Source organism: Felis catus, chromosome A2 (genome assembly GCF_018350175.1).
Source record: "Felis catus isolate Fca126 chromosome A2, F.catus_Fca126_mat1.0, whole genome shotgun sequence".
Classification (NCBI taxonomy): domain Eukaryota; kingdom Metazoa; phylum Chordata; class Mammalia; order Carnivora; family Felidae; genus Felis; species Felis catus.
The window spans coordinates 10230094-10251927 of NC_058369.1; the positions used below are offsets into that span (position 1 = coordinate 10230094).

At 55.9% G+C, this 21834-nt stretch overlaps 1 protein-coding gene and 1 long non-coding RNA gene across 5 annotated transcripts; one reads left to right on the forward strand and one right to left on the reverse strand.

Annotated features, from left to right (window-relative positions):
- Positions 1 to 1853: 1853 nt before the first annotated feature.
- Positions 1854 to 13386, reverse strand: GIPC1 (GIPC PDZ domain containing family member 1). Of its 4 annotated transcripts, none has more exons than XM_045047071.1 (9): positions 12076 to 12204; positions 9809 to 9932; positions 7765 to 7848; positions 5270 to 5591; positions 4326 to 4511; positions 4046 to 4226; positions 3186 to 3298; positions 2785 to 2866; positions 1854 to 2654 (listed from the first exon to the last, which is right to left on the reverse strand). In XM_045047071.1, the coding sequence occupies exons 4-9, from the start codon at positions 5555 to 5557 to the stop codon at positions 2503 to 2505; spliced, it is 1002 nt and encodes a 333-aa protein (XP_044903006.1). In that variant the 5' UTR covers positions 5558 to 5591; positions 7765 to 7848; positions 9809 to 9932; positions 12076 to 12204; the 3' UTR covers positions 1854 to 2502. The 4 variants fall into 4 exon arrangements, with proteins under 4 accessions (XP_044903006.1, XP_023102091.1, XP_023102094.1 ...); XM_023246323.2 differs by having other exon boundaries at positions 7761 to 7848; positions 12076 to 12203; XM_023246326.2 differs by having other exon boundaries at positions 7761 to 7848; positions 9809 to 9899; positions 12076 to 12170.
- LOC102899623 lies at positions 12439 to 16999 on the forward strand. Its single transcript, XR_002149518.3, has 3 exons — positions 12439 to 12568; positions 13177 to 13355; positions 16250 to 16999. It is a non-coding gene; the product is annotated as an uncharacterized LOC102899623 (long non-coding RNA).
- The last annotated feature ends 4835 nt before the right edge of the window (positions 17000 to 21834 follow it).

The window sequence follows — 21834 nt, forward strand, 5'->3', positions numbered from 1 at the left end:
AGGTTGTGGGGGCTAGCCCTGCTGGGAGGCAGCAACACCCTCCTGTCTTGCCAAAGCCTTCATGGATGCTGGGGCGGTGGGGGTGGCGGTGGCGGTGGCGGTGGCGGTGGCGGGCAATGCCTCGGGCAGACCAGCTTGGATCAGGCCCAGCCTGGCCTGGAGACCCGCCCACTATTTACACAGGGGCTTAAAGCCCAAGCCAGGGCCAGCGGGCGAGTCATGGGAGGGGGAGTGGGGGAGGCTGAAGGCGGGCTGGGGAACCAAGATGCCTGGTGAGCAGGGGACCATCTCCTGGGACTCACAAGTCCCAAGCCACCTGTGGACACATGACGGCGACCTCCCCTCCTGCCCTGAGAAGCAGGGGACACACACACACACACACACAGTCTCCCATCCTAAAACAACACAATCATACCCCTTAACACCCTGAGATCAGATACTGTCAACTCTGTCCCCAGCACAGCAGCAGCCACGTTCCTCAAAGCCTTGGGGTCACCTGTTGTCCTACCCGTGAACTCACTGAGTGTCACCCCCAGAGATGCCCCGACAGTCACTGGCTCAGACTTCTCCCAACGCGCTGAAATGCAGGCCCCTTAGCGCTGTGGGACCCAGTCTCAGCACTGAGACAGCCACAGTCTGTATCACCCGGAGACACCCCCTCACAGTCCGAGACGGGCCCACAGGTACACTGCACGCACCCAAGACACAATGGGTTGCACCTCCTGGACATCCTGGGATCTAGCTGGTCAACACCTACCCCGCAAACAGAAAAGCGCAGGGACACCCTCGCTCGCGGCCTCGGCCACGTCGAGACGCGCCTCCTCGGCCGCCCTCCACACAGAGGTGCCGCCAGTTACACCCACAGACACCCGGGAACACGGAGACAGTCACGTTCTTCCCTCAGCAGAGTCACAGACGGCCAAGTCCCCGAGAGACACAGTCGTACTCTCGAAACACGGAGGCGCGACCCGAGCTGTTTACCAGCACGGACACAGGGGGCACCCGTGGGTGTTGGGACCCCAACATCAGCCGTCTCCGTCCCACCCCAAGAACACAACTGCGGGCCGCGCGCACACCCCAGGCCCAGCCGGTCCTCCCAGCTGCCCTTTCCTGGGCAGGCCCCTCACCCTCTTGTTGGAAATAGGGATGGAAGAGGGGAGCGGGCTGAGCTCACACATTCCTGCCGGGACCTCTGGCCTGGCCCCCCTTGCTTCAATTCCTGCCCTTCCCTCCAGGTCTGGCCGGGGTCCCACCCCCCTTCCTTGATCCCCACTCAAATCCTTGAGGATGAAGTGGGTTGTCAAAACAAGCACGCGGGGTTTATGTCCAGTGCAAAACATGGTGCACCGTGGACGCCAGCGGACCCCACACGTCCAGAGCGGGCAGGAGCGGGGGCTCCGTCATGAATGCTCCCCTCGGTCTTGGGGGGCAGGGCTCCTGCCCACAGCATTTGCCCTGGCAGGCCTCCATCTTGGGCCCGCCATCTTTCTTTTCCCAAGCCAGGCTTCCACACCCCTCCGGGCCCTGGTGCTCCCCACGGCCCCGGGCTGCGACGGGCTGTAGCCCGCAGTCTTGCGCCCACGGCTCGCCTCAGGCTTGAGGTGGCGGGAGCTTCGTTCAAGAGGGAGCAAGACTTGAACCCCAGTAGGCCGAGAAGCTCCGGCCTTTGACAGGAAGCCTGGTGGCCCACGGCCAGAAGCCTCGTCAGGCAGAACGGGTGTGGGGGGCGGGGGGAGGGTGGCCCAGGCAGGCTCCTAATTCAATTTGGAGCCTGAAGGGGATGGATTTCAGCTGCTACATTCTTTCCCAGCCTTGGCTCACCCCCTTCTCCCACCCCGAAGCCGCCACACAGGTCCAACGGCAGATAGATTCTTTATGTTCAAGACAGCAAATTCAGATACAAAAGCCCCCCGCCATCCTCCCTCCTGCCCCTTCTGTCCGGGGCTGGGCTGAGGGAGACACAGGGGGCAGGGGAGGGAGGGAGGTTGGGGGGTTCACAGCAGACTAGTATTTCAAATGCAGAGGTAACAGACTCCACAGCGAGGGGGTTCCTCTGGGGGAGGGGCGCGGAGGGGGAGGGCGTTATTGCATTTGCTGAGGGGGGATGCCCCCCTTCTGCATTCCCTGCAGCAGGAAACTAGGGAGGTCACGACCCCCAAAACAGGCCCCAGGGAGACAGAGGGACCAGTTTGGCAGCTGATGCGGAAAGTGTTGCGGGCGGGGGTGGACGCCCAATCTGGCTGGTCCCTCCCCGCGCCCGGCCCGGCTGAGGTAGGTGGGGAACAGGGCAAGGGGGGACCGGGGACCCCACCCAGGGCAGGAGCTGGGGAGGGGTGGTACCGATTGGAGTGGGGCAGGGGCCTGGCCCCACCTCCACTCTGCATCATCCTCGGGCTGCTGAGCCAGGTCCAAGCCGGATGCTGGGGGTCCAGGCCACGGTGTCCCTCCCATAGGGGGCTCCCACCAAGCGGAGCCAGGTCACTGAGAGGTCTGGAGGGAGGCCTAGAAGCGGCCGACCTTGGCATCCCCAATGGCACCCCAGACGTCAAAGACAAACTCATCAGGGAAGGCAAAGTCACCGAGCCGTTCGTCCAGGGCCTCCGCCAGCTCATCCGGGTTCCTCTTGTCCTTTCCGAGCTCCACCATGGTGGCCGCTGGACAAGGGTAGGGGGCGGAATGGAAGCACAGATGGCAGAGGTACCCAGGAGACACCCAGCCCCGCAGGGCCTAGAAGCCCCTCCCCCAAACTCGCACCCATCCCCAGATCTAGGTGTCCCCACTCACCCAACTCCGTGTCCCGGATGCCCATGTAACTCTCCAGAAGGTCATCTACCTTCTCAATGGCCTTCTCCTCAAAGGCTGAGGGCTGGGGGGTGGGTAGAAGGAGGGACAGCGACACCACAGTGATGTGAATTCGTTTACCATCGTACTTACTGAGTGCCGCACGATCTTTTCACCACTTCCCGTGTATTAAGCCACGGCTCATCCTCACCACAACCCTGGGTGTTATCGTCCCATTTTACACACAAGGAAACTGAGGCCCACTTGCCCAGCAAAAGTCCCAGAGCTGGGATGTGGCAGAGGTAGATGATACATCTAGTGCTCCGAGGTCCTCAGCTAACAAAGGATGCGGCCACCTATGGGTGCGCAGGGAAGGAGGGAGCGGGCTGGGCTAGAGCACTCACCACATCCTCTACTGTGGCGGGGCCGCGGGATCTGAGCCGGAGGGTCCCTCGGCCAGTGCCCAGCTGGGGGCCAGAGCCAGGGCGGCCACCCCCTGAGCGTACGCTGATCATGTCTGTGGGAGGCAGGCGAGGGGTGAGTGAGGGTCGGGGAAGCCCAATTCCAGCATGCCCTGGGCAGGACCCCAGGCATCCTGGCCTCAGTTACCCTCTTCTACCTTCTCGAAGCTTCTGCAGGCTCTGGGGAGATGGGGCCTGAGGTGACCCCAGGAGGGCAGGACTCCCGACTCAGGCTTGGCATGGACTGGGGAGGGACAGCCAGGGGCTGAGAATGGAAAAGGCTGGAGGGGAGACAGAAGGGGGCCCTGTTCCCAGGGCAAGAGGGACAGGAAGGGGGTGGGGCCTGGGTCTTGAGCTGCTCTCCCCAAGGCCAAGGAGATATAGCTGCTGGGCCAAGGACCAGTCCTGTCTGCCGGGGGAAGCATTTGAGAGTCCCCCACCCCCAACCTCGGGGGCCTCAGGCCCATTCCAGAGAGTTAGTGAAGCCAGACGGAAAAGAGGGGGTACTGGCACAGGGCAGCCAACCCTGGCCTCTCCAGGCTGGGGGGGCTCGCCAGGGTTGGGGGCGCTTGGCTGGGCTAATGGTTCCGGGAAGCTGGGTGCGGGGGCAACTTCCTCCTTGCTCTGGCCCTCCGGGGCTGGGCGGAGAGCCAGCACCCCTCCCCAGGGCAGGGCGGGGCTACCCCTCCATTCCGCCGCAGCTGGCTGGGTTTGGGCGCCACCTGCTGGTGGCTCCCTGCCACTGTAGCCTGAACCCAAGAGAATAGGGCGACGACAGGGGTTCTGGGGGGCAGCCCCCTCACCAAAAGCTTTGCGGGGCTCTGTGAGCTTCAGCGTGAAGGTGCGGCCTCGGGGTAACTCCTTGAGCAGACGGGCCACCTCGTAGTGGCGGCAGCCCAGCAGGCTCTGCCCGTTGATGGCCTCAATCATGTCCCCCACGCTGATGAGCTGGATGTGGTCGATCACGCTTCCCTCCTTAATGCGCTGTGGGGAAAGGAGCCATGAGTCCCCTTGGCTCAGCCCTTGGGTCCTACGGCCAATCTTTACCCTTAGGACCCGGGTGTCCCCATCCACCCCAGGCACCTTGATGAAGGCATAGCCGGCCCCGTTGTCAGTAATGGTGAGTCCCAGCGCCTCCTCGGACTTGAACACCTCTACCTCCTTGCGCTGCCCCTTGATGTGGGCGAAGATGAAGTCCTCCAGCCCGATCTGGCCCCCCAAGAGTTTGTCCATGTCCACTTTGTGGGTGTTGAGGGTACAGAACATCACCTGCATGGGGGGAGACACTCAACCCTCACCTTCATCCCTCGCCCTTTGCTAACCACAACCCGGGGGGGATAAAGGGAGCTGGGAAAGGGCTGGGGGTCCCCACCCTGGGGCCTGACCACCCCCAGACTGGCCTCCACTGGGATGCAGCTCTTCTAGAGCCGGGATTTCTGTCCTAGCAAAAACTCTGTGCTGGTTCCAGGGCACAGAGCCTGACACACAGTGGGTGCTCAGTAAAGGGCTAGTGGAATGAATGAAGGGGCACAGAATACCCGCCACCCCTACTGAGACCCCTGCATCTACTTCCTGCTCAGTCCCACTGCGGCCCTTCTTGTCCCCCTGCCTTCAGCCCCCCAAGTCCTTGGGGTCAGGCCTCCCAATGCATCCCAGAGAAACGAACCTCACATCTGACCGCCAGACCCCATAATCAACTGGGGCACAAGCCTCCCGATGCATCATGGGAAGGTAGCATCCAGCCCTGGCCATCCATCTCCGCAGTCCACTGGGGCACAGGCCTCCCAATGCTTAATGGGAACTCAGCACCCAGCCCTACTCTCCAGTTCCCCACAGTTTGCTGGGGTGCAGGCGCCCTAATGACTGATGGGAACTCAGCACCCAGTGTGACCCCACCAGTTCCTCCGGTAGGGAGCTGGTGTCGGCGTCTGCACCTTCAGCAACTGAGCCGCAGCTCATGGACAGGACGCACGCCCAGGCCTCAGCCCGCCGTCAGGGACCCTGGTGCCCGGCTCCCCGGTGGGTACCTCGGCAGCCGGCAGCCGGAAGGCCTCGGCGATCTTGCCATACAGCTCCTTGACGTTGGTGAAACCCTCGATGCGGCCAGTGGGACTGCCGTGGGCCAGCTGGGTGTGGAACACGAGGCGGGGCCGCAGGGCCGGGGGAGGGGGGGGCAACCCCATTTGGGGCCCCCCCGCCCCACCCCCACCCAGGGGCCCCGGCTCCCCCACGCCCAGCCCCCCACGGCCTGGCTCGGCCTCCTCATTCTCCACCAGAGGCGGCGCCTTTTTCCGCCGCCCCAGTCCCAGCGGCATGAGCGGTGAGAAGCAGGGGGCACACTCAGGAGACCTGCAGGGCGGGAAGGCGGGCTCAGGGCCTGGGCGGTGGCCTCGGGTCGCCTCCCCCCCACTAGGAGCACACTGCTGACCCGGTGAACAGACCGGCCTCGGCTCAAAACCCAGTCCCAGCGTTTCTGTACTGGTTCAGAAGTAACCACAGCATATAACAGCTACTACGACCCCGTGCAAAGTGCTCTGTGACCTTACTTAACCCTCACACGACGCCGTGATATGGGGACAATATTTTGCTACGAATACGCCCACTTAACGAGAAAGCGGAGGCTCAAAGCGGTTACGTTTCTCTTCATTCTTCTAGGTATTTATTCATTACTATTTTTTTAAAGTAGGTTTCGCGCCCAGTGCGGAGCCCAACACGGGGCTTGAGCCCACGACCCTGAGATCAAGACCGGAGAGGAAATCAAGAGGCAGATGCTTCACTGACTGAGCCGCCCAGGTGCCTCCAGTTTCTCCTTCTTTTTCTACTGGTTGCAGTCACTGGTGCCGTGCACAAAAAGTTTCCGACTCTCCCTTCAAAGCACACGGCCAGGTGACATTTACTGACCTCCCTGTGACTGGGCAGGCATATGACTAGTTCTGGCCAATGAGCTGGAGAGGAGGGGACACATGGCATTTCTGGGCTGAAGCATTTCGGTACTAGATCAAGAGCCTCCGGGGGTCTGCATCTCCCAGGCAGGGTGACCTGACACATGTGTCCAGGTGGCAGCGCCATCAGCCTGGCCCCGAGTGACAACGGACTACGACGAATGCAACCCCCTACTGAGCTGCAATGGAGACGTAGCAGGACTAAAAAAATAAACCTTTGTGGAATTCAGCCACTAAGATTTTGGAGGTTGTCGGTTACTGTAGCAAAACTTGTCCTGATACACTTTCTTTCTTTCTCCTACTGCTATTCTCTCAGTTTCTCTCTCCCACCCTCCTTTCAAGTAAGTATCTTTCGCATACTTACTATATGCCATGCACCATTTTAGATACTGCCTTCAGTAAGATGACCAAGGTCCCTGACTAGGGGCGCTGTATGCAGTTCCACAGGTTGTTCACTGTGCAAAAGCACCCGACCAAGGTGGCGAGTGGGACTGAAACTCAGCCTCTGCTCTGGCTCGTCGAGCTACATGCCAAGCTGATGTGTTTGCTGGGAGGAAGGCCTGCCTCTTTCTAACTCTCTCCTGGGCGCCATATACGCCAGCTGGGGTTCTGTTCACGCTTTTCCGAAGCATACGGTCCAGAGGAAATGCGCAGCGAGCAAGCCAATGTGTAAAAGCCTAGTATAATTTCTAAGGGTGCTATGAAGACAATAAAACAAGACAAGTGCTTCTACCGACAAAATCAAGGAGGGCCTCTCTGAGCAGGTGAAGCTGAACTTGAGACTCGAATGACAGGAAGAAGCCTCCATATAACGACGTGAGGCAAGACAGCTCCAGGCAGAGGGAACCGCCAGTGCAAAGGCCCTGAGATGGGGACACACTTGGCATGTGTTTGAGGGACAGCAAATGGGCCTGCACGGTTGGAACAGAGTGGTGAGGGGGACAGCAGGAGGAGGTGAGGGCAGGGAGGGATAGGGCAGAGCGGGCAGGGCCCTGAGGGCCCAGGCAGGACTTAGGCTTTCGCTCTGAGCGAGGGGGCAGCCGCGGGAGCGCTCTGAGCAGGCTCGCAGACTCTGCTCACAGAGCAGCAAGGGGCCAGTGTAAATGGAACAGAGAGAGCGATGCGTGAAGGGGGGGGGGTTAAAGAAGTGCTGGGCGTAGGAGGGGTCGACCGTGCCGGCTTCCCAGAATGGAAAGGAGGTCAGGTTTCATTTCAAGCCACGCACCCTAAGCCACAGAAGCCGGCAGCACTCTCGGGTCTGTCTGCCCCCCACGTGCAAAGTGGTTCCCTAGGCCACTCGCTCTCCCTGGGCCTCGGATGCCTGTTCTACAGACGGGGACACTCACCTGGCCAGGCTGTGCTGAGGATCACATCATGCCAAACGATATTCTTCTGTGTAAAGGGGACTTCCCGCTCCCTCCCTTCAACTCTCCTCTTCCAGGGAGCCCTCCCGGATTCAGCCAAGCCCAGTGCGCTGCACTCACACTCACGCATCCGTTCATTCGCTCCCGCATTCATTCGTCTGCTCTCCACCGCCTCCTCTAGGGGCACCTGGTCCAGCCCCATCATCTCTCACCTACACTAGTGCGGTTGCCTCCTCCGAGTCTCCCGGCTTCTGCCCTCACCCTCCACGGTCTCCGGTCAACACGGCAGCCAGAATGATCCTGTAAAACACAAGTCCCGTCTCACCTCTGTCCTCTGCTTCGACCCCTCCCGGGGCTCCCACCTCATTCACAGTAAAAGTCACCGTCCTCCCCTCCACCCACACGCCCCAAAAGACCTGCCCCCATCGCCTCCCTGCCCCCACCTTCTCCCGCTCTCCCCCTTGCTCGGTCCTCCCAGGCACACGGGCCCGGTCCCTGCCCCTCTAACACACCAGGTACAATCGAGTGTCCGAGCTTTTGCACTTGGCTGCGCCCTGTGGCATCCACACAGAGACTGTCACACCTCTTTCAGGTGGGATGTAGATTTCATCCACTGTTCTCGTTCACTGTTTTGGGAAAGGGCAAGGCATTCTGTCTGCCTTGCTCATCCCTATATTCTTAGCACAGAAAACAGTGCCCAGGGGTGTAGCAGGTGCTCAGTATGCATTTGTCCAATGAATGAAGGGATGGATGAAGGAATGATCCTAACAGTCATTAGCCCACCAGTCCCCGTGCCTGGCTCTGTAGTCCCTGCCCTCGAGGGGGTACTGTCTCCCCAGCAAACACGCAAGCCCCACCTCTGTGATCCTCAGCCCTCACTTCCCAGCATGGTGCTGGGTGCAGGGTAGGTGCTCCATCCGGCCACACAGACACGGAGCGTGTCTCCCTCACCTTTCATCGCAGTTTCGTTTTTACTCCCTTCATCATCAGTGATGCTGAACAACTGTTAACACGTTCATGAACTGGTTGGATCTGTCCTGTTGCAAACTGCCTGTTTAAGTCTTTGCCCGCTTTTAAAAATTGCATTCAGTTTGTTTTTTATCATAATGCCTATCTTTTTTTTTTTTTTTATTTTTTTTTCAACGTTTATTTATTTTTGGGACAGAGAGAGACAGAGCATGAATGGGGGAGGGGCAGAGAGAGAGGGAGACACAGAATCGGAAGCAGGCTCCAGGCTCTGAGCTGTCAGCACAGAGCCTGACGCGGGGCTCGAACTCACGGACCGCGAGATCGTGACCTGGCTGAAGTCGGACGCTTAACCGACTGTGCCACCCAGGCGCCCCTATCTTTTTTCTTCTTGATTTGCGGGCACTCCTTAGACATTTCAAGTGACCGGTCTTTTTTTTTCTTTAATTTTTTTTTTAATGTTTTTATTTATTTTTGAGAGACAGAGAGTGACAGAGCACAAGCGGGGCAGGGGCAGAGAGAGAGGGAGACACGGAATCGGAAGCAGGCTCCAGGCTCTGAGCTGTCAGCGCAGAGCCCGATGTGGGGCTCGAACTCATGAACCGTGAGATCACGACCTGAGCCGAAGTGGGACGCTTAACTGACCGAGCCACCCAGGCGCCCAAGAGACCAGCCTTTCATCGGTTATCCATCTATCTCCAGCACCCATCGCAGAAGGTGCTCACAGAACATTTGACAAAAAAGAAAACTCTGAATGAACCAAAACTTTTGCCTCAGGGTATGAAGGTATTTCATCACACTCAATGATGCTAAAACAAACAAAACCACCACGAATCCTCATCATCCCCTCCCCTGGCTCTCCTGCTGCTGCTCCTCATACATTTTAGCAGGAGGCTGAGAACATGAGTCTGGAACCTGGCTTTTCCACTTACTAGCTGTGTGACCCTGGGCAAGTGTCTTAACTTCTCTGAGCTCCAAGGAAATCACGCATGTGGGCGCACAATAAGGGTTCCGTAAAGGGTGATTTTTCCTACTGGTTCCATCTGTCCCACCATCTTTCAGTCAGTTGCTAAGATTCAAACTTCCCCCTTTTCCCAGGGCCCTCACATCCAGATCACCAGTTCCCAGCCTCCTCACTCTGCCTACGTTTGCTGCCCTGGTTCAGGCTAGTTTCCATGGCCTTACCTGGGAGGAGGGAATAGTGGTGGTGAAGAAAGTGAGTGATTAATGAAGTTGCCTTCCAGGCTACAAGAGGCAGGATGGCCTGGGTTCAGATCCCACCCCTGCCACTTACCAGCTGTGTGGCCGTGGGCAAGTCACTTCATGTGATGGGGCCTCAGTTTTCTCATCCGAAAAAATGGGCAGAATTCCTGTTTCTCAAGGTGCTTATGGGAGTCCAAAGAGATCACGCATACAACCTGATTAGCATTAACAAGCATTTTGCCTGACATTCAATTTAAGGAAACTGTTACTATGATTGTCATTATGATTATTGCCTCCTCCCCTGCCCTGCCCGGGAACATCCCAGTCCTCTCTGCCTGCCTGCCGAGGCCTATGCTAAGCCACCTCCTCCAGGCAGCCTCCCTGGCTTGCCCCGGCCTGTAGGAACCGCCCCTGTGGTCCAGACAGCTCAGGCCCATGAACTTAATTACACGTTGCCCTGGCAGAACTCTTGTCTTCCAGTCTTAGGCTGCTATTTAACTTCGTGTCTCTATTTTAAAATGTAAACCAGATCGCGTCACTACCCGGCTTCCAATTTTACAACAGGTTCCCACCTCACGGGGGAAAAGTTCTGAGCTCCTTAATATGAGCCACAGACCCCTGCAGAACTGCCACTGTGGCCTTATCCCGTGCCCCAGCCACACTATTCCAAGCTTGGTCTAGCCTCAGAGCCTTTGCCCTGGCCGTGCCCCCTGCCCGATCTTCCCATGGCTGCCTACTTTTTGTCATTCAGACCCTGTCTCTGAAGTCACCTCCTCCAAGAGCCCCCCCCCCCCGCCTTGCCCAACAGATTCTACCAAGCCACCCCCTCATATTTTATTCATAGCACTTTTATTCATAGCACGGAGCACTTCTCCCGTCTGCAGGGATCTTTATTTCCTTGTTAACTTGGTTGTATCCACGAGAATGACAGCTCCCACAGAGCTGGGAGTTTTGTCTTGTTCACTATTGTGTTCTCTGTCCCAACAACAGTGCCTGGCACATGGTAGGTGCTCAGTAAGTGTGGAATGAATGGATGTGCCTTATGCCCTCATCCCGCCTACTCAGAGCCCTCCTATCCTCGGAACATGCCTGCCGTGGAGCTGCTAACGGCCACCCCCTCCCCACGTTCCCGGTCTCCCCTCAAACCTGAACATAGGGATGGAGGAAAAGAGCGTCAGCTTGGGCGCCAAGCACATTGGCTGGAATCCCAGCATTCCCACCCTCTCTTCCCTGGGAAGGGCCTGAAACTTAGCAACGCCACAACCACGCAGAAGTGCAGTGGGGGCAGCAGGAAGCAGGGGAGGGGGTTCCTGGGGGCTGACATAAACTGGGGGAGGGGGGGACACCACACCCAGCCTCCCCTTTCCAGTAGGATATTGCTTCGGAGAGGAGGAGGGAGGGGGAGGCCTCTGATTCAGTCTTGAAAAACCGGCTCCCGGGTGTTTCCGGGAGAACGCCTACTGCCCAGGGCCTCAGCCCAGGCTTCCCAGAGGGGCCCAGGGGGCAAAGGACCCCAACATCCAGGTCCCCTATGTCCCCCATAGACGTCACTCTCTTCTTTGGACCTTGGTATTCACACCTTGCCTTTCCAGCTCAGGGGGGGCAAAGTAGGGCTGATGTCTGGTGACCTCTTAGGGGGAAAGCAAAAACCGGCAGGTGTGGCCAGATGTGTATGCTTGGGGGCTGGGGACAGCAGCAAGCAGAGAGGCCACGGAGCCATGTGGTCTAGTGGCTGAGACTCCAGATCTGGACTCTGCAGCACGGGTTCGAGTTCCAGATCTGCCACTTACTAGCTAGCTGTGTCACCCTGGGCAAGTCACTCTACCTCCTGGGTCTGTTGCTTCACCTCTAAAAGAAGTAAGCGTACCTTCCATGAGGTGTTTAGACCCACTGATACGCATGGTAAATGCCTGACATGGAAGCGTTCAGCAAGTGCCAGCCGGGGTGATTTTTTCATTATTATTGTCGGGACCTCGGTCCTCCCCAGGTTCCTCTAGGCCCTGGAGGATGGGGACGAGGCCACCTCCAGGGAGATGCCCAGGCAGGGCTCAGAAATACCGACCCCGCGGCTGTCCCTGCCGGGAGGGGGATTGTCCAGAGGAGCGCAGGGGGCAGGGTGGCCTGTCGGCCCCGTTTGAGCGGCGGGAAGCGTCTGACCCTGCCCCCAGCGGAAAGACAGGCGCCCCTCTGGGAAGGGGCCTCGGGCATCCTGGCGCCCAACCTAGACTTCCAGCCATGTCCCTGGGGCCGGCCCCGCCCCGCTCGATCCGCCGGATCCCCGCGCGTCTGCGGCCCCGCAGGCCCGCGCTGGGGTCCCCGGAGCGGCCGCGCCGCGCCCCGCCCGCGGGGGGCACTCACCTGCGCCGCCGCCGCCACCCTGCGCGCGCCCCGCTTGGCCCTCCGCAAACTCCGGGCCGGGCCTCTCCCGCAGCCGCGGCCAGGGGGGCGGGGCCGGCGCCCGCGCCCCGCCAATCAGAAGCGGCCGTCCGACGCTCGTGGCCAATCCGCGCCGTGCCGCCCCGCCCCGGGTGGTTTCGACGGAAACATTCCAAAGGGATCCCTCCGCCTCGCCCGGCTCTTCCCGACCCACTCCCCCCGCGCCGCGGCGCAGTGGACCTTCCCACCCCGCCTAAGCCACGGCAGGCTGTACCACCGTAGGGCGCGGAGGGGGGACCTGAGGCTGGGCTCCTGCCAATCGCGGGGAAGGAAGGAGACGAGCAGCCAATGGGAAGCTGGGGCCCCTGGACCACGTGCTGGTGTCTGAGTGTCGGTCTGGGGTGTCCCGGGTGGTAAGGGGCGGGAGGGACTGGGGGCTGGTCTTCAGGTGGCCGAGGCTGAGTTTCGCCAAGAGGTAAACTCCCCACGTCCGGAAAAGCTGACCCTTTAGGAGACCCGGGAGGGGGCCCAGGGCAGCCCCCGATCCCCTCCTCCTCCCGGTCTGCCCCCGACAAGGCCCGGCCATCCTCGGAGCGGATAAAAGGGAGGCATTCATTCCAGGCCGGCGAGCGGGCGGAGGATCGAGATGAATAGGGAGGGTCCCAAGTGTCCCTGCTTCCTGGGATGGACAATGGACAAGGGCATTCTTTCATTCATTCATTCATTCATTCATTCATTCGTCAAATATTTAATGTGCTGCTGCTCCGTGCCAGGCTCTGGCCTATCTCTACAGACACACCAACGGGGAAGCCGAGTGTGCTTGTGGTAGACGTAACAGCGCGTGCAGAAGGCCTGGAGGCCGGACAGAGAGATACAGCACATTTCAGGACAGTGCCGTATCCTAGGAGCTGGCAAAACTGGGGGAAATGGTGTAATGGAAGGGAAGACAAGGGAGAGATAGATTGTCTGCTTGTTGGTTAGGCCAGCGGATGTTTACTGAGCCCGTAATAGGTGCTAGACTATAAGGGGTACCCAACCAGCCCAAGCCATTTCTCTTTCATGAGGCTGTCTCCTCCATCTCAGTGCTCCCCACCCACGCCCGGGTCCTGAGACTGGCACAGAGCAGGGTGACAGCACACATGTGTGAATCTCACCGTCGCCAGGTTTGGCTTGTAACCGAGAGTTCTCAGGCAGGAGGAGGTCCAAGAAACGCAGACACGAACGCACCTCATGCAGACCAGGACGCTGAGTTCCCAGGACAGGTGAGATCTCCTTGTTCTACTTCAAAGCCGGGGCCGCTGGGGCAGTTGGGGCTGGGCCAGGGGCTTGCTGTGTGTTCTGGGAATTGTAGTTCTTGGAGGCCCCTAACGGCTGCGACTCTGCTCAAGCTTCATTAAATAACTGGGTCTCTGCAGTGCCCAGGGTGAGTTGTTGCACATCCCAGCCCCGCCAGGGCCTACCGAGGGGAGAAGTGGAAGAGGAGAGTGGGGCCTGGGCTTAGCCGCTGATGGCTTCTAGCGAGACCGGCCCCACCCAGCTGGCAAACACTGCCACTGCCGTGGCAACAGGCACAGCTATTGTCCTTCTCTTCCTGTTCTGCTGACCTCTGCCATCCCCACTGAGTGATCGGTTGCTGTGGCTGGGCCAGTGTCCTCTGTGGGACTGTACCCACTGCCCTGCTTGTGCCTGGCATCTGAGCTGCCTCCCACACACCTGAAGAGGACAGTATGTGGGGCCACGGGGACAGCAGAGTCCTGAGCAGAATCCACCTGGATCCACCTGTTGACTGATGAGGTGCCCAGGGAGGGGTGTGGGGATTGTCCAAGGGCGCAGAGGTGGCCACCTCTTTACCCAGTGTTACAGCTCAAGAGGTTGGGGGGCCCAGCTGCTGAGGAGCTTAGACCTGAGCGCTACCTCTGCCCCTTTGGGGGGAGGAAAAAGTCTGGAGTGCCAGCTAAAATGTGCCGAAGGAAAGATTGAGTGAGAAAACCCCCATTTTGCAGCCAGTAGAGGAATAATTAATTCAGGCTAGGCTCCTCAGTGGGGGAGTAGATATTCACACAGTCTCGAAGGACCAGCCCACAAATTACTTGTTAATTACAGTGGGAAAAAGATACCTCAGAAAATTCACCATGGAGAAAGTTGGCAGTCACCACTTTAACCAAATGATCAAAATTAACATCATCAGGGATGGGACAGGCTAACCTCACATGCATCTTGCCGTGATGTACTGAGAAGGACACCTGCAAAGTACTTGGTCCTGTCCAAAGTGTTTAACCTGAGTCTAATCATAAGGACACAACCAGATACTTCCCGATTAAGGGGCATTCTGCCGACAAACAAACAAACAAACAAAAAAACCCCAAACCAAAAAACAAAAACCAAAAGTGCCTGGACTCTTCAAACAGATCTATGTCATGAAAGGGAAAATCAATTTATTCATCCAATGAATGAAGGAGTGAATGAATGAAATGCCGGGAAACTGTTCTAGACTGAAGGGAACAAAGAGATGACAGCCAAAATCAATGTATAATCCTTGATTGGATCCTTGACAATTTTCTTTAAAAAAAAAGGATGAAACAGCTACAAAAGATATTCTGGGGATAATCGAGGATATTTGAATGTGGGTGGATCTTAGATGATATCATATCCAGGTTAAATTTCCTGAATGTGGGCATTGCACCGTGGTTGGATAAGAGAATGTTCTTATTTGTGGGAGGAACACACTGAATTCTTTAGTGGTATATTTGTGATGGTTGCGACTGCCAAATAGCTCAGAAGAAAACCATGTGTGTATGTATCTTATATACAACATCGTAATATGTTATACATTAGTATTAATATAGAGGAGGGGAGGAGAGAGAGCGTGAGCAAATGTGGCAAAATAGTAACAATTGTCACTGAAGGCAGGAGAGTAAGTAAGCATATGGGTATTATTTTACTGTTCTTGTGAATTTTCTTTTTTTTTTCCCATACATTTTTTTATTCTCTATTTTTGAGAGAGAGAGACGGTGAGACAGAGCACAAGTGGGGAAGGAACAGAGAGAGAGGGAAGCACAGAATTCGAAGCAAGATCCAGGCTCTGAGCTGTCAGCACAGAACTCGACGTAGGGCTCAAAGTCATGAACCGCGGATCATGACCTGAGCCGAAGTCGGATGCTTAACCGACTGAGCCACCCAGGCGCCCTAAGTTTTCTTTTTTTTTTTTTTAATGTTTGTTTTTGAGAGAGAGAGAGAGAGAGAGAGAGAGAGCAAGTGGAGAGGGGCGGAGAGAGAGGGAGACACAGAATCTGAAGCAGGCTCCAGGCTCTCAGCTGTCAGCATAGAGCCCCACGTGGGGCTCGAACTCATGGACTGTGAGATCACGACCTGAGCAAAGTTGGGCGTTTAACCTACTGAGCCACCCAGGCGCCCCAAGTTTTCTTTTTTTTAATGTTTATTTATTTTTGAGAGAGAGAGTGAGTGGGGGAGGGGCAGAGAGAGAGGATCCGAAGCAGACTCCAGGCTCTGAGCTGTCAGCACAGAGCCTGATGCAGGGCTTGAACTCACGAGCCGTGAGATCATGACCCAAGCCAAAGTCGGTCCCTCAACCGACTGAGCCATCCAGGGGCCCCTCTTTTATTTTTTTTTAAGTTTATTTATTTATTTTGAGAGAGAGCAAAAGAGCGAGCAGGAGCAGGGGAGGGGCAGAAAGAAAGAAAGGGAGAGAGAGAGAGGATCCCAAGCAGGCTCTGCACTGTCAGCGCAGAACCTGACTCGGGGCTTGAACTCACGAACCTCGAGATCGTGACCTGAGCTGAAACCAAACATCGGATGCTAACCAACTGAGTCACCCAGGTGCCCCTTCTTGTGAGTTTTCTGTACCTTTGGAAATTTCAAAATAAACATTAGGGAAAAATACCCCCCAATTCCCTCCCATCTCTGGTGCAACACTGCCGTGGGCTTAATGTGCACCTTTCTGTTTGTATGTTTCCTTGAAAATGTGCCTTGTTTTATGTGAGTATTCTATTACATTTGGCTTCTTACTTTCCTTTTCCAGTTAGCACTGTATTGCTTGCTTGCTTGTTTGCTTGTCTTGCAGTAGGACTTCAGTATCCATCCGTGTTGTCAATCTCTTGCGTCTGTTTTCTTCTGATTTCTACTTGATGTTCCACAGATGCATCCCTCACGTCTTACGACTCTGTCCCCTGGGGATGGACATCAGGCAGCCTCCAGCTCCCAGCCACTGCAGCCTTGGACATGTCCCTTCAGAGACCTGTGTGGAAATCTCCCTAGGAGAGAGACCTGGTTGCAGAGATGCTGGATCACAGGGCACAGTCCGTTGCTGTGTGGCGTCCTGGACTAGCTGCCCCCAGCCACACCTTCTGTCAGTGCAGAGGGTCCCATGTACCCACATCTCCGCCAGCTGTTAGCTTTATCCAGCTTCTGATTTTTACCACTCTGACTCGATGTCAAGTGACGTCACCATTGCTGTCTTTCACATTTCTCTGATTTCAGGTCACTTTGAGCATCTCCTCATTTGCTTGATCGCCTTCAGTTTCTCCTCTTTTGTAAATTGCCTGTTCATATTCTTTGCCCTGTTTGCACTTGGGTTGCTGTCTTTTACTCGTTGATTTGCATGTGCTCCTCCTAGAATCTAGCTGTGCCCTGTCCCATCCGATCTGTCCTACACGAAATCTCTGCTCTCCACATGTAGGTATGAGCACTTGAAATACGGCAAATACAAATTGCGATGTGCCGTAAGTGTAAAATACACACCAGATTTCGGAAACTTAGTACAAAGAAAAGATGTAAAAAGATGTAAAAGATGTAAAATATCTCATTAACTCATTTTTATTCTGTCTACGTTATAATAATAATAATAATGTGGATGTATTGGGCTGCATAAAATGTACTACTCAAATTACTTTCACCTATTTGTTTTTTATTATTTAAAATTTTTTTAATGTTTATTTATTTTTGAGAGAGAGAGAGAGAGAGAGACAGCAGGAGCCTGGGAGGGGCATAGATAGGGAGACACAGAATCCGAAGCAGGCTCCAGGCTCCGAGCTGTCAGCACGGAGCCCGACACGGGGCTTGAGCTCACAAACTGTGAGATCGTGACTGGAGCCGAAGTTGCACGCTTCACCTACTGAGCCACCCAGGTGCTCCTGAGCCGTGTAACTCTCTTAACAGCCCTGTGAGGTAGGTGCAGTATGAGGCATTGCGAACATATTCTCCCATTCTGCCATGTGATGATTCGTGTCACCATTATATCCTTTCTTGGAAGAAAATTCTCAGCTGCAATATAACAGGACTTACCCGCTTGTGGTTTCCACCCATGATGTTTCATTAAAGGGGCTCTTCTCTTAAGTCACAAAGTCATTCTTCTGTATTTTCTTCTGTTCGTTCTATGGTTTTGCTTTGCTTTTGCTTCTATTCGTTCTATGTCTTTTATTCCATCTCTCGTCCACCTCAGGTTGTGGGGTAGGATACAGTCTTTTTTCTCCATCACCTCTACTGGTCGCCGGCTGTGTGGCCCCGGGCAAGCCCCTTCGCCCTGTGTGCCCCAGTCTCCTCCTCTCTAAAATGGGAATAATAATAGGACCCACCTCCTAAAGCTGTTACGATTACGTCAGAATAAAATGAGCTCTTCTGTGTCAAGTGCCTACAGTCGTGTTGGGCAGATAGTAAATGCTCAGTGAACACCAGCTGCTATTACTAAACGGTGTTGTGGTCACAGAGATGACCTCAGTATGTCATGATAGAAACATGATAGAAGTAGACACCTTTATTAAGCTCTTACTATGTGCCAGGGTCTGTGCTGCCTGCTTTTCATGAATAATCCCACTGGATATCACCCCTATTCTTTTTTTTTTTTTTAATTTTTTTTTTCAACGTTTATTTATTTTTGGGACAGAGAGAGACAGAGCACGAACAGGGGAGGGGCAGAGAGAGAGGGAGACACAGAATCGGAAACAGGCTCCAGGCTCTGAGCGGCCAGCCCAGAGCCTGACGCGGGGCTCGAACTCACGGACCGCGAGATCGTGACCTGGCTGAAGTCGGACGCTTAACCGACTGTGCCACCCAGGCACCCCTATCACCCCTATTCTACAGAGGAGGAGGCTGAGGCTCAGAGAGGGGCAGCCACTAGCTCGAAGTTGAACAGTGACTCATAGGTGTGGTGTTTTCAACCCCAAGATACCCCTCTGGGTGGGTGGGGCCTGCTCTGAGCCAGGGGGGACAGGGAGGACCAAGGAGGGACAATGCCCTGGCCACAGTGATCTTGGGAGTTTGATGGCCTGTGCTTGGGGGCTCCCTATCAGCCTGGCAGGAGTGGTCTCAGCGGGACGGGCCTGGAGGGGAAGCAAAGGAGGTGGCCCTTCCCAGGCTGGGTCCTCTGGCCCCAGGTCTCTCAGACTCTGCTCGAGCAGCTGCCTTTTGCTGCTGGATTCTAGGATGTCATGATAAAACCCTGAAGCAGCACTGTGTTCTGGAGGGCCAATGGGCAGCTCTCTTTTTGAAATGCATCGCTGGTGATTTCCCACCACCGCCTTGGCCCCTTGCCTCGTCCAGCCCCCCAAGCAGCTGACTTGTGGCGTCTCTCCCAGCTGCGCCCTCTCTCCATTCCCGGACCTACAACCCCAACAGCGGCCAGAGGGCGCCTGAGAGCTCATAAGTCAGGTCCTGTCCCCTCCTCTGCTGAAGGCCCCCCCCCCCCCAAAGGCCATCTGCCCACAAAACACTCTTTGCTGAAGTAGCCCATCTGGAGTCAGGCCCAGTCATACTGATGTCCACCAATACCTTCCCAAGGAAAGCTGGGCCCCCACTGAGACAAAACACCCAGGGCCTCAGCGGGGACTTCCAGCAAAGGCAAACCAGGCCCTGTCCCTCCTGACTCAGACTCTCTCAACAGGCTTCTCTTCTGCCTCAGGCTTGTAGGCCTGCCTCAGCAGGGCTCTGGCACCCGGCCTGTCTCACCCAGGCCAGGCCCCGCCCTACCCTGTCCTACCCTCTCTGTTCCAGGCACCCGAGGGCCTCACTCCTCAGCCCAGCCTTTGTCAGCTCACACCCCTTGCGTGCCTAAGAGACTCAAGGGGTGGGGGCTTCGGCTCCCATGGCCCATCCTCGAGCTCTGACAGACTCCTCTCCCCTGGCCTGTTCCCCCAGGGCCAGGCCTCTTCCCTCCAAGCCCTACGGTCATGGGCAGTGCCTTGCCCAGTGTAGTGGGCTGAATGGTGGCCTCCCAAAGATACGTCCGTGTCTCTGAAACTGTCAATGTGACCCAATTTGGAATAAGGAAGGGTCTTTGCAGAGGTAATTAAGTTAAGGATCTTGAGATGAGATCAGCCTGGATTAGGGCGGGCCCCTGAATCTAACAAGTGTCCTTAGAAGAGAGGACCCAGAGACAGGCAGGGGGAGGAGGGCCCTGGGAGGGGGAGGCAGGGACTGGGGCAGAGAGGCACAGGACGGATCTTCCTCACAGCCTCCAGAAGGAATCAACCTTGCTCACACCTTGGTTTCGGACTTTTGGCCTCCTGTCCTGTGGAAGAATGACTTACCGTTGTTTCAAGCCACATAGTCTGTGGCACCTTGTTACGGCAGCCCCAGGAACCTAAAACTTCTGACTTGGTAAGGGTTCGGGAACGAACCCCCCACCCCCACCCCCCCGCCGCTGGGTCTCTGAGTCTCCTAGGGCTTAGTGTTGACCTGCCACTTAGGAACTGTGCCTAATGACTAAGCCATGAATCACGAAGTGGGAAAAGGACCCCAGGAAAGAGGGGCTTTTCCTGGAGCCCAAGAGAACAGCCATTTCTACCAGGTGGGAGCTGGGGCAAGTGGGGCACGGGGGAGGGGGGACCCTTCCCAGGGCCGGGTTGTCTTTCCTCTGCACACGCCCTAACATCAGCGGTCACAGGATAGATGTGGCCAGTCCTCTTGTCTGAATCAGTTTGTCACTCAATTACTCATTTGACAAACGCTCAGAGGGCAGTTTCTGGGCCAGGCACTGCTGTGAGCACCGGCGATGGAAAGATTGTTAGGACATGGTTTGTGACCTCCAGGGAACTAGGGGGGGCGGGGGGGGGCGGGGGGGGCGGGGGGGGCAGGGGCTTGAGGCTCCTTCCTGAGGTCGTCTCTCCTCCCTTCATGAGGGAAGATGTCTGACCGAATAATCGTAGTTTGAGAACTCAGAAATCAGACGCCCCACCTCCACCCCTCCTCGGGCAAGTGTGGGATCAGCAGACCAGGGGAGCGTGCTCAGGTCGGAGCGAGAGAGCATGATGAACACATGTACTCTAAGAACTAGATTGTAATAGAAAACACAGATACTTATTGTTTGCGCTGTGCTCTTTTCGGACAAAAGGTTGGTGCGTTGAAGTTTCGAGAGTCTGATGATCTGTCTCAGGGACTCGAAGTTATACAATCAAATGACACGCCCCACCCTCCACCCGAACAGAGGAAAATTAAGACAAAGCAAAAACCAAAATGCCTGCAAGTTCCTACCCCACTCAGGAAACGCTGAAGTCCTCCCAGTGGCCCCAGGTCCTGCACCACTGCCTCGTCACCCCCTGCCCTCGCTTCCTCCCACTCACCCCTCACTTACTCTGTTCCAGCCTCACTGGGCTCCTGGCTGCCCCTTAAATATCTCAGACACACCCCTGCCTCAGGGCCTTTGCACAGGCCGCTCCCTCTGCCTGGAACACCCTTCCCTCCATATCCACCTGAAGAAGTGACCTCCTTCAAGTCCTTGCTCAAATATCACCTTCTCAAGGAGGCGTTCGCTAACTGTGTTTTTAAAAAAAAATACCCCAAGGGGCTCCTGGGTGGCTCATTCGGTTGAGCATCCGACTTCGGCTCAGGTCACGATCTCACAGCTCGTGAGTTCAAGCCCCACGTCGGGCTCTGTGCTGACAGCTCGGAGCCTGGAGCCTGCTTCGGATTCTGTGCCTCCCTCCCTCTGCCCCTAACCCACTTGCATTCTGTCTGTGTCTCTCTCAAAAATAAACATTAAAAAAAAGTTTTAAAAATACCCCAAACTCTCTACCCCCATGTTTCATATTTTCATCACTCTCCCCATTATCTAGTACATTAGTTGTTTTATTTATTTATCCTTATCCCCCCCCCCCCCCCCGACCCGTGCCTCCCACTCAACTGTTAGCTCTGCCAAAGGCAGGAAGTTTTGCCGGGTTTGTTCACTGCTGTGTCCCCAGCATTAAGCACAGGGGCTGGGTCCACAGTAGGTGGTCAATAAATGTTGATGGAATGAACAATACTTACGACGTGTCAGGTGCTATGCTGTGTACCTCAATAATTAATAACTAATAAGAATAATATTTAAGGCGTGGGACATGGGGCGCCTGGCTGGCTCAGTCAGTAGAACATGGGACTCATGATCTCTGGGTCGTGAGTTCAAGCCCAATGTTGGGTGTAGAGCCTCCATAAAAAAAAGAAAAAGAAAGAAAGAAGAAAGAAAGAAAGAAGAAAGAAAGAAAAGAAAAAAGAAAAGAAAAAAGAAAGAAAGAAAATTAAAGAAAAAGACGACCCGGGGGGCGCCTGGGTGGCTCAGTTGGTTAAGTGTCCGACTTCAGCTCAGGTCACGATCTCGCGATCTGTGGGTTCAAGCCCCGTGTCGGGCTCTGGGCTGATGGCTCAGAGCCTGGAGCCTGCTTCAGATTCTGTGTCTTCCTCTCTCTCTGCCCCTCCCCCGTTCATGCTCTGTCTCTCTCTGTCCCAAAAATAAATAAACGTTAAAAAAATTAA